Raw genomic sequence first — 12464 nt, forward strand, 5'->3', positions numbered from 1 at the left:
ACATTCTTCAAAGCTTGCTTGTTCTCATGGAGTCTCTTGTGTGAAGGGTTGGTCATTCCTCTAAATGTCAATCTCAGATGTCCGCTCCTCTAAGCGACTTTTTTTCTCTACATCTTCATGCTCATTTTCCCCTAAACGATCACGTGTGCTGGCTGCACTCAACGCAGCCCCGCTAGGTCCCCTACGTTTACATGTCAAGTGTTTTTATGAGTGCTTGTCTTGCTCTGATACCATCTGTCACGGACTTAGTTGGTTTTGCCTAAGTCGTGCAGTACCCTTGCATGTCCGTCTGCAAAGGTCAGCCTCCCTGAAACCTCTCATGGTCTATTAGGACCTACAAAAGAGAAAACGGGTTAGAGAAAGCACCTCACTCGGGATCTACAAGCAAACATTTACGAAAACACTTAATAGCTAATGCAAATTACAAACAAACTTTACAAGCTTTGAACGGTTGCACAACAAAGGGTCAAAATGGTCCATTATAGATCGAATTCTCTCACAAGTGTCCATATGACACAATCTTTATTTACAAGCCTAAAACGGCCACCAAACCCAACTAAAATGGGATTGTTAAGCCTTCAACCATCCCTCTGCATGCTGTGCAAAGCATGAACGAACCAAAAGACACGGATATACATAAGTATTACATCAAACATCTTGTTTAAAATTTTATTCGTGACATTTCCCTAATCACTTCTTTTGATAATTTTAGATTTTATATAATTTTCATAGATTGCTTCAAAAAATATATATGATTATATTCTCTCAAACATAAATTTGAAGTCAAAGATCTTCACTAATTTTAGAATGGTGGTCAAAAAAAATATTTTTAATCTACTATTAAAATAATTTATTTTGATGGAGGAGGTGAATATCAAGCTCTAACAACTTACCTCTCATCCTATGGTATGTAACATCTCAAATCACCACTATACATATCTTAATTAGTTGGTTCTGTCAAATAAAAATATCGACATATTGTTGAAATTAATCTCATATTTTTATATTAAGCGCCTCTATGCCACTAACCTTATGGTCAGTAGCATTTTAAGTTGTAGTCTATCTCATTAATTACATGCTCACTCCAATCCTATAACATCAATCATCATTTAAAAAATTATTTTATAAAATCTCAACCTTAAAAAAATTAAAGTATTATGTTATTTATATTATCCCTAGCTATGTCTCTATACTCCACACAAATTAACACTGAGATCTATGCATTGCATCTTCATTGGATATTCTCTTGAACATAATACTCTCTAGTGCTATGAGCCTCAAACTCAAAAAATCTTTGTATCACATCATGTTATGTTTGTTGAGTCCACTTTTCCCTATCAAAATCTTGCTCCTTCAGCAATGCGACCAACTACAATAATAATATATCACTGGGTCCATATGAGTACACCTTAAACCCCTTCAAACACACTTCTCACCACATTAACCAATAGCTCTTCTCTATATATATACTCCTTTATCACTCCAATTCAGTAGTACCTCACCCTCTTTGCAACTTCTTTACTAACTCACCCTATAATACCTGATGAAGCAATACCCTCAGCATAACAAATGATGTCTTTGTCCTCCTCTCGACCAAGTGACACTAAAGTATATCAGCCTAACTAGGTATTTGTCTCTATACCAATTCTCATACCTCCAACACAACCTAATAATACCATCGAGCATAAATGTCACATGACTATGTGCTCTAAATATATTATCTTCAAATCATGTCAAATCCTTAACCTTCGTACTACTACAAGCTCTCCACCTAAGTTTACTGAACCTACAACTATCACCCAAATTTAAAAATATCTATACTAGCATAAAATTATGTGTAAAATATCTATACTAGCATAAAATTATGTGTGAAGAATATAATACCTTACTTCATAATACTATATGGACCCTTGTACTATTTTACTACATACAAAATATCATTGAGTGTAAGTGGATCTTTCAAATTAAACAAAATCCAGATGGATCTATTATCAAATATATAAAACATGTCTAGTAACCAAAAGGTTTTCCAATGACATTGATTTCACATAAACATTTAATCTAATTGTTAAATCGATGACAATCCAACTTATCTTAAGTTTGGCTATCGCTCATGGCTAACATATACGCCAACTAGATGTTAATAATGATTTTTTACATGAGACCATAATTGAAGATGTCTTTATGTAGTAATCTTCTAATTTCATTCACTTTTAACATTTAAGCCATATTTGTAAACTATGAAAAGCTATTTATGGACTTCGCTAAGCTCTAAGAGCTTGGTATACCGAACTTAGCTCAATTTTGACGTTAGTCAACTTCGTCAACTCCAAATCTAATACTTCTTTATTTTTACGATAATAAAAAAAATTATATATTTACTAATTTATGTAAATAACATTATCATCATGGGCAACAATCCTATAGAGATCAAGCTATTCTTTAAACAATTGACTAATCGATTCTATATTAAAGATCTAGGAACCTTAAGCTATTTTCTAAGAGTGAAAGCATCGTTTACATTTTTTGGATTTTTTCTATCTCAAAAAGAGTACATTTAAGATCTATTATCAAAGAAGTCACCACCTCACTCTCCACCACTAATACACTCAAATTATATGATGGCAACCTTATTATGAATCTCACACAATATCGACAAATACTTGGTTTCTTACAGTATTTATCTCTCACACGTTCAGATATCTAATTTATAAATTAATAAATTATCATAATTTATGCATCAGCCCTTAACTACGCATTGGTCGGCATTAAAACGTGACATGTGATATCTCAAAGAGACTCTCAATCATGAACATTTTCTTCGTAAATACGCATAGCTTCGTCTTCATGCCTTCGTCGATACTGATTGGGCAAGCAACACTATTGATAGAATATCTACGTCAACATATGTTGTCTTTTTTGGAGCAAATATAACTAGTTTAAGTTTTCATAAATATAATATAGTCATAAGATCCACTATTGAACTAAATAACAAACCATCGCCACTACCATCGTAGAACTCAATTGGATAATTAATCTGCTACATGGCATCACCTCCCAATATACTCCTAAAATATATTGTGATAATATCAATGCCACCTACCTATGCATCAATCCGTTATTCAACTCACGTATGAAACATATTGTCATCGACTTTCACTTCATTAGAGATCAAGTTATCAGACATCAATTATATACTTATCATGTTTATACTTCTAACCAACTAGCAAACTCACAAAATCTCTCGATCACATAATATTTCAGTTACATTATTTCAAAATTGACATCCTTAATAAAAGCTCAATTTTACGAGGGCAAGATAGAAGATCTTGATAGAAGTAATTTTATTTTTGTTAGTGATGGTATTGACTGACCCATTATTGATAAAATCATATTTTTTCAGTAATTAAAATAATTTTAATGATAGGCTTAAACAATATCATCCTTTTTAATGACAACAAATATGGTCACTAAGCATTGTCACAACATCATCCCTCCGTCTTGTTACACATTAAATATTGAGTTCTTTCTCTCTAAATTATTAATTTGGCGATAAACATTTTTGTTCATCATAAAAAAGTTTAAGCACAGGAAGAGGATGTTGTTGACCCAGAAAAAAAAGGGTATATTCCTGGAAAAGATGCATCCTCAACTAGATATGCCTTTCTAAGATTGGCCACCTTCCATGCACATTCCTTATGTGATCATCACTAATCCTATCTTTCAAGCTCAAGAAAGGAGCAGCTAGCTGATGATTCAGTTGGACACGTTAACACTATGTTTAGGCACGGGAATAAGATTATGAGTTCTTCGTGTCATCACAACCAAGCAGAGGATGCAATGAGATTATGAGTTCTTCGTGGTAAAGTTCCGTTAAAACTAGCGTTGACACTCGGCTTTACTTACCCCCACGCATGAAGCAGACGAAGGAACGGGAATCTCTCGCTGTCTCAATGCCTACATTTAGATCAAACGCCCGGTAGAATCCAACTGAGAGGAGCTCTTCCATGCCGACCTGTACGCCCAGTCCTCGGGAACGCCTGCGGAAGCCATGACGGGTGTGGAGGACTTGTTGACTCCTCCCATGCCCATTATTCTAATGCCACGGCGTCCTCTCTCTCCTCAGCATTCTCCCGCTGCGAATGCAGAAGCGTCGTCCTCTTCATCCTTTTTCTTCTCAGTGGCTCAGTGGGCTCCGTTTCAGGGTTTTTTGACTTCTGCTCGACTGGGGGTTCGTAAAATAAGACGTTTTCGGGAGTCGCCAAAGGTCTTCCCCCACCTTTGGCTAGCTTGGATTCTGTCGAGATACGTGTCCGCTGCTAAGTCGACGCTTCGAACGGTCCCACTCGACCTAACCAATTGAAAGTTAAAGTCAAAATGCTTATTATTCTTTTTCCCCTGTGAAGGCATCACTATTTGGATTTTAGTACATGAGATATGAAATCATGTCATAATATGCTAAAGTTATAAATATTTGATTAAAATATTTAATTTTTAATGATTATATTATACTTTGAAATAATACATATAGATATAAAGGCGTACCTGTACACAACACAAGTTCCGTTATATAGGGGACAAGGGAATAATACCGTTGATTTGAACTTTAATGTGTCGCCTCCTCGCTTTATTATGCCGGACCGATATATCGGTTCCGGATCACAGTTATAGGTATAAACCAGATCCGTTATATCGGGGCCATGGGCATAATACCGTTGATATGAACTCTGAGGTGCCGTCGGCTATAAATATCGGGTCGACTCCTCTGACGCAGCAGCTGTTCTTGCTCCTCTCTCTCTTCGTTCTTCTGATTCATCAGCTGTGACGATGAGAGCTGCTACAGAGAAGAAAGATCCCAAGGACAGAGAACGAGTGGAGGCTGTTCTCGGCGTCTTGAAGAAGCAAGCTCCCCTCACAGTGAAACAAGTAAGCTTTATGTCAAATCTTTCTTTTAGTTCATCATAACTAGATAGTTTCTTTTGTTTTGATTCACGGAACATGTATGAAGATTCTGAGGCTTGTATTTGTTTGGGTCGACAATGGTGGCAGGAGAAGTTCTGCAGCTATGCGTGTGTGGAACGCTTCCTGAGAGCTGAAGGGGACAGCGTGAAGAAGGTGGCCAAGCGTCTCCGAGCGGTTCTTTCTTGGAGGGAGAGCATTGGAACTGGTGGCTCTCATTGCTACATTTCCTCACTCATGATTTCTTAGCATTGATGCGAAAAGGAAAAGCTTTTACGCTCTGATTTCTGGATTGATCTTCTTCTTCCAATGTTTCTCTTTAGCAAAAGTAATTCGAAACAACTTTTGGAAAAGAAGAAATAAATGGCTTTTGACTCTGTCCCGTTCGAGTCCTTCGGATTTTTCCCGAGAGCTGTTCTCGGTGTTCTGACACCGGCCAGCTCTGTCTTCTTCCTTTGTTGCTTTGCCTCCCGTTCTAACCATCGTTACCTTGTTCGAAAACCGAACAGATCACTTGATAGCAGATGAGTTCTATGCGGAGCTGGCCGATGGGATGGCGTTTGTGGCAGGTCATGACGACGAGGCCAGGCCCGTCATGGTACATTCTGCTCCAATTACCTCCTATGCTCCCATCGCAGCACTTTTTTTTCTATCACACCGATCCATCTTACAGGTCTTCCGCATCAAGCAAGACTATCTGAAACTTCGTTCCCAGAAGTCGTAAGATCGATCACACCTGCGTTTTCACTTCCCTTTTCGCGTACTTCTTCCAATCTCCTGTTGATTTGTCTTGTGGTTCTAACGCCTTCAGGTTCCTTCGGTTGTTGGTCTTCACTCTGGAAGTCGCTGTATCATCCATGGCCAGAAATGTAGACCAGTTTGTGCTTCTTTTCGATGCCAGTAAGCTATCAAACCCTGCAAACTTCACTCTTCTCTTCTCCATGACAAGTTAGTCGTGGACCCTCATGAGTCTCTTTGTTCTCGTTTACTGCAGGCTATTTCAGATCGCCGAAATCTTTCCTCCAATTGTTTATGGGCACGCTGAAGATTATCTCGGACTACTACCCCGGGCGCCTGCACAAGGCTTTCGTGATCGATCCTCCCTCCCTCTTTTCTTGTCTGTGGAAGGTATACGATCTTGATGCGGACAAAATTAAGCTCTGTTTTTCACGCATTGTGATTCTGGTTGGACGTTCAGGGCGTTCGGCCGTTCGTCGAGCTGTCGGCGGTCACGGCGGTGGTGTCGTCGCTGGACTTCGAGGACTCGCTCGAGGACGGATCCTTCACGTCGCTCCTGCGGACGGCCTCCTTCCGCTTCGGTCCGGCTGCGGCCAAAGTCGGCAGCTCCGCGTCGTCCCGGTTCTCCTTCACCGTTTCCCACCTCAACTCGCTCAAGCCATGGTACCTGAGCACCACCACCACCACCAGGAGCGCCGTGGTGCCCACGGCCAGCCCCTCCCTAATTGGCGCCTCCCCGCTCAACGCCCGGTCGTTCTCCTTTGCCTCCTCGGCCCCCCAGTCGACGCCTTGGGTCGGCATTGCCGGCGCGGCCATCAGCCGGAGCATACCGTCCACTCCTTCCTCAGCTCCGCCATGCAGGCCGCGTCAGCCGCAGCCGAGGACGCCGATGCCGTCGTTCTTTCAGTCTCCGGCAACGCTGTTCTCGTTCAAGAAAGAGGGGCGCCTGAGCAGAGTGGAGAGGGAGCGAGAATCGTTTCTGCCGTTCCTGAGATTCTACCGGCGGCCATACGACGAGGCGGTGTACCGAGCCAACATGCGGCCGCCGCTCAGCGGCCTCATCTCCATCGTCTCCCACCATGACCAGCTCAAGCAAAGGCGCAACAAGATTCAATCTCCTCCTGCTCTCACCGCCTCAACGAAGTAGCAGCGGCCGCCGCCGCATTAATGTTCCCTGATTCAATGGAAAAGAAATCTTTTGCACTGCAAAAGAATACAAATAAGTATTGCATGAGAACGACATGGACGTTCACCGAGCAAACACGGCGTGCGTGGGAGGGCGTTCGAGGGACGAGGTTGGTGTGCTTCGTGCCTGTGGCGCAAGCAGAGGAAGGGAAATGGCCATGCCGTGGCCGCCACGGTGATGCCGCACCACGTCACAGTGGTGTATAATGGTCTGGAAGACAACGCCAAGGGATAGGAACATGTGATGCGGTCTACGGTCTGTGCCTGCTAGCCTTTATCCTTTGAAGAAGTCAAAGGGGAAGTCTTACCATGTCGAAGCTTGAGAACGTAGAAGAAGTGTCATCGTGTTGGGTGATTCTTGTCACTTTCTACCGTGAAGAAACCTTCGAAAGGCATTTCTAGTGCCATTGATGAGATCAAGAGTGAACAGTGCTCCGTTTGCCTCAGTTTCTCCTGTAGGCGATGGCTTCTCGCTCCTATCAATTCATGCACATCTGACATGCCTAATAATAATAATCACAAAAATGATACAATAATAATATCATAAAAGCATAAAAAATGTAAATAAAAATAAATAAGAGATATTGCCTTGAAAAAACCCCTAAAGTTCGGCTTTTGTATTGGTTTTTTGGGCCAGAGAACTCATTTCTTTATTTTGAACAGAAGTGCTCTCAAACTCTTTTATCTTTTTTTTTTTACATATTCAATTGAACCAATATTTTCAATTGAATCGGTTCGATCAACTCAAATGTTGTACCAATTCAGAATAATAAATTTAAAATTTTAAATAATATAAATGTACCAATTTATGGTTTAAAAATATTAAAATTAATGTATAAAACTAATAATAAAATTATAAATAAATAATAATGAATACATTAAATTATAAAAATAAAATCAAATCAAATTATTAAATACAAAGTTAATATTATTAATATAATTTAAGTAAAATATAAAATATAAAATTTTAAAATTTAAGGAAACAATGAAAATGACTTACAAAAACCAAAATAATTATTTTGCATTTTTAAACCACTAAAATATTTATATTTTACTAATTTTAGCCGAAAATAATAAGTAGGATGTAATTAATTTTTTTTCAAAAATTCTAAAATTTTCATAAAACCTTATAATTGACTAGAGAAACCAAATATCACTATTTTTTTCTAATTTTGGAACGTCAAAGGACTTATTTTAGTTTTTTGAACATAAATGACCTATTTTCAATAAACTAAAAATAAGTTCTAAAAATTTTTGGAGGAAAAAATTTCAGTTCCAATGATTTATAATACAGTTAAACATAAATGACCGAGCTCCACCGTCCATTTGAGAAGCCGTCCAGCAACATCGAACTTAGACAAGACCTGGCGAAGCGGCTGGTCCATAATGACCTCCACCGGGTGAGCTTGGAAATAGGGGCATAGCTTCCGGGCGGACAATATGAGCGCAAGCGCTAGCTTCTCGATCGGTGGGTATCGCTCCTCGGGACCGTTGAGGACGTGGCTGACATAGTAGACCGGGAGCTGTTCACCGGAATTTTCCTTAATCAGGACGGAGCTTACTGCGTGCGGGGAGGCAGCCAGGTAGATGCTCAGCTTCTCCCCGGGAGAGACTGAGGCAAGCCGAGGGAGGTTGGCCAAGTGTTGTTTCACTTGCTTGAGGGCTTCCTCGCATTCTGCCGTCCATTGGAAACCTTTCGGGTTCTTCAGCGCCCTGAAGAAGGGGAGGCAGCGATCGCCTGATCGGGCGAGGAAGCGGGACAATGCGACGAGCTTCCCATTGAGGCGCTGTAGGTCTTTGATCGTCCGAGGTGATTGCATATTGATGATCGCCTGGACCTTCTCCGGGTTGGCGTCAATTCCTCTTTCGTGTATGATGAACTCGAGGAACTTCCCCGACGTGACGCCGAATGCGCATTTCGCGGGGTTGAGTCGCATGCCGAACTTGCGCAGCGTGGCGAATGCCTCGGTCAAATCAGCTAGGTGGGCTCCAGCCTCTTGGCTTTTCACGATCATGTCGTCGACGTACACCTCCATGTTCCGCCCGATCTGGTGGGCGAACATTTTGTTCACCGTTCTCTGGTATGTTGCCCCGGCGTTCTTTAGTCCGAAGGGCATGACCGTGTAAAAGTAAACCCCTTGATCGGTGAGAAAGGCCGTGTGCTCTTGATCTTCGGGCGCCATTCTGATCTGGTTGTATCCCGAGAAGGCATCCATAAACGAGAGGCGGGCGTGACCTGTCGTGGCGTCGACCAGCGGAAGGGGATAGCAGTCCTTCGGGCACGCATTGTTGAGACTGGTGTAATCAACGCACATCCTCTTGCTTCCATTAGCTTTTTTGACGAGCACTACATTAGATAGCCATTGTGGGTATCTGGCTTCTCTTATGAAGCCTGCCTCCAAGAGTCGAGCTACTTCTTCTCGCACGGCTACCTGCCGCTCTGGGGCCTGCTGTCTCAGCTTTTGTTTTACCGGGCGGGCATTAGGTGAGATACTGAGGTGATGTAGGGCGACTTCCGGGTCGACGCCTGTCATGTTAGAGGGCGACCAGGCGAAGACATCAGTGTTCTTCTGCAGGAGGGCGACGAGCTGTCCTCGTTCTTGCTCGGGTAGCTCCGACCCGATCCTCCAACAGCGGCACAGCGACGGTGGACCCCCTCGGCTCAAGATGGGGGGTCGGCTTCTACGTTTCCCGGGGGTCTGCCAACGGCGGTTCGGTCCTGGCCTTCTTGTGTAACGAGACGGCGGTCAGGTAGCAGCGTCGGGATTCTCGAGGACTTCCTGTGATCTCTCCGGTCCCGGCGTGGGTCGGGAACTTCACGGTTTGGTAGTAGGTCGAGATGACGGCTCTGATTTTGTTGAGGTTCGGCGACCGAAAATGGCATTGTACGCGGCGGGGAGGTCGATCACCAAGAAGGTGGTCATTATTGTCTTCGACCTCGGTGGGGTTCCCAGGGTTAAGGGCAAAGTGATCGCCCCTAGTGGTGAGATTGAATCACCGGTGAACCCGGTGAGCGCCGAGGATATCGGCTTCATGTTGTCTCTGGATAGGCCGAGTTTCTGGAAGGCGTCGAAGTAGAGTATGTCGGCCGAGCTCCCGGTGTTGACCATGATTCTTCTTACCTGCGCATTGGCGATTCTGGCTGATATTACGAGCGCGTCGTCATGCTCGGCAGTTCGAATGTCCTGGCTGGGAAGGTGACGTCAGGCTCGGGCGCGTGTCTGGGAACTTCGGCCGAGGCAGCTATGGCGTACGCCTTCTTTCTAGTCATGGAATCCCCACCAGACGCGGGGCCGCCTATTATTACGTCGATGTGTCGCTCGATGGGGCCCTCTGGGCGTGGCGAAGGTTCCTTGTCTAGGCGGAGGTACTGGCCGAAGTGCCCCCTACGGATGAGCTCCTCGATCTGTCTCCTTAGCTCCCGACACTATTCAATGTCGTGCCCCTGTTGCCGGTGGAAGCGACAGTACTTTGATTGGTCTGCCAACGCCCGCGGACTTCTCATCGGGTAAGGTTCTTTGAGCAGCCCCTTCTCCCTTATGTGAAGGAATATTTCCGTTCAGGACGAGTTCAAGGCCGGGAGAGGGGGCCTCGAAGTCAGCGGGTCAGATCGGTCCAACCTATGCCGAGATGCCGCAGGTTGTTGTTGCCGGGGCGGCTCTGGCTTGGTCCCTTTGTGTCCCCCGGGTCTCCCGGCCATCCATGCCTCCGCGGCGACGAATTGGCTCGCACGTTGGAGCATCTCGGGTACCGTCGTGGGGGGTCGCTCTACTAAGGACCAAAAGAACCTGGAGGGCCGCAAGCCTATCATGAAAGCCTGCATCAATAGAGAAGGGTGAGCGTCCGAGAGCCCTCGGATTTGCGTCGTAAAATGGTTCAAGAAGTGGGAGAGGGGCTCATCCTCCCTTTGGGTGAGACCGAGGAGCAATGCCACGGACGGCTTTGGGCGGGCGTAGGCGAGGAAGTTGAGCTCAAAGTCCCGAGCGAGCTGGTCAAAGGAAGAGATGGTCCCGGCCTTGAGGCCGCCGTACCATGCGCGGGCCAGCCCCCTCAAAGTCGTTGGGAATGCCCTGCACATCAAGGCGTCGGAAATCCCATATAGCGCCATTTGGGCGCGAAACGTGGCTACGTGATCCGCGGGGTCAGCGGCGCCGTCATAGGCGTCTAGGGATGGGAGTCGAAAGTGTGGTGGGATGGCTTGATCTTGTATTTCAGGTACGAACGGGGACCCTTGGTATCCATCTGCTCCGGGCTCCCCTTTCGACCTGCGAATCTCTTGTTGCACTTCATTGAGGCGTTGATTGAAGAGACGCAACTGGGCTTGCAAGGCGTTCGTCGGGTTCGCGGGCGATCGTTCGAGCTCCGGGCGACTCGACGTGCCTTCCGCCTCCCGGTCCCCGAGCTGGGCCGTTTGGTTTCGAGGCGACAGAGGGGGCTCGGGGAGCGACGTGTGCATCCGGGGGGTGGGTTCTCGTTGTTGCAGAGGCCTGGTTGCATGTGGGGGCGTTGGCTAGGAGGCGAGCGGGATGATGGTCTGCACCACGCCCGCTAGTGCCCGCACTTGGTGGGCGAGATCATGGAAGGCTTCGGGCGAAACAGGTGGTGGGCCGACGGGGGCGTCGGGCGGCGACAAGCCTGGGTCGTTGAACAGTCGCCAGTATCTCTCCGAAGTCGTGGTGGGGCGTTCGACTCGGAGCTCCTCCCGCGAGGGATGATTCCCTGGGGTCCTGACCGGGCGCGACCCCGTAGCTGCGGGTTCGCTAAAGTGGGTCTGCTAATCGGTCGACATTCGGGCCCTTCCTCTAGCGCCAATCTGTTATGGTAAATAACTTTTTTAGCCGTGACCTCGGGGTCGACGCGGCTGGTTCAGGGGTCCGAATGGCGGGGATCTTGCGTGGCGTGCCTCGGGTCCTTCTAGTGGCCAACCCTCGGTGATCTGGATGTCCCGTCAGGGGGAGAGCTTTGCCGCAGCGTCGGGGAAGAGGCAACCTCGTCTCGCACCTGCACACTAGTCGGGTCGGAGGCTCGACCCGACCCCTCTGACGATCAAGTTAGCGACGTGGAGAGGGTGGTGGAAGAGGGAGTGCTTCTGTGTGAGTTCTGTCCCCTCCCGCCTGTTTAGGGTGCCAGGGTATTTATAGGGAAGCTTACGGTCACCTGATGTACCCGCCTGTGTGAGGCGAGGTCGCGCCTCTGATGGCGTCTGACACCGTTACTGGCGTTGCGTGGAGAACCGGATTGTCGCAGGGTATGGGCGAGGGTTGGTAGTCATCCTGCACTACCACGGTCAAGCGTACGGGGTCGGAAGTCGTTGCTTGATAGCGGGCGACGTCAGCGCGAGTCGAGTCAGCATTATTGCCTTCCACATCGGGCAAAGTGGCACCCACGTGGAGCCGTCGTCGTGACACGTCACGTCGCCATTATTTCCCCTATTAATAATCATAATCATTTTAAATTTTAAATTCCAACCATTATCAATTTCTATGTTAATCAAAAGATAAATGTAAGTGAATCATTTGTATAAATCAAATATTAGCTGTATAACTATAAAAAAAAATCATAAGTAAAATATTATAATTCTC

At 45.5% G+C, this 12464-nt stretch overlaps 2 protein-coding genes across 3 annotated transcripts; one reads left to right on the top strand and one right to left on the bottom strand.

The window, feature by feature from the left end:
* Positions 1 to 4794: 4794 nt before the first annotated feature.
* LOC135585600 (uncharacterized) lies at positions 4795 to 7175 on the top strand. 2 transcript variants are annotated; one of them, XM_065154014.1, is made up of 7 exons: positions 4795 to 4926; positions 5050 to 5167; positions 5469 to 5557; positions 5633 to 5679; positions 5771 to 5859; positions 5954 to 6087; positions 6158 to 7175. In XM_065154014.1, exons 1-7 carry the CDS (start codon positions 4828 to 4830, stop codon positions 6842 to 6844), a joined length of 1263 nt encoding a protein of 420 aa, XP_065010086.1. In that variant the 5' UTR covers positions 4795 to 4827; the 3' UTR covers positions 6845 to 7175. The 2 variants fall into 2 exon arrangements, with proteins under 2 accessions (XP_065010086.1, XP_065010085.1); XM_065154013.1 differs by having other exon boundaries at positions 5954 to 6930.
* A 3266-nt stretch (positions 7176 to 10441) lies between these two features.
* On the bottom strand, positions 10442 to 11338 carry LOC135641429 (uncharacterized). Its single transcript, XM_065156788.1, has one exon. It carries the CDS (start codon positions 11336 to 11338, stop codon positions 10442 to 10444), a length of 897 nt encoding a protein of 298 aa, XP_065012860.1.
* Between the last annotated feature and the right edge of the window lie 1126 nt (positions 11339 to 12464).

This window comes from Musa acuminata, chromosome BXJ3-6 (genome assembly GCF_036884655.1).
Source record: "Musa acuminata AAA Group cultivar baxijiao chromosome BXJ3-6, Cavendish_Baxijiao_AAA, whole genome shotgun sequence".
Taxonomy (NCBI): domain Eukaryota; kingdom Viridiplantae; phylum Streptophyta; class Magnoliopsida; order Zingiberales; family Musaceae; genus Musa; species Musa acuminata.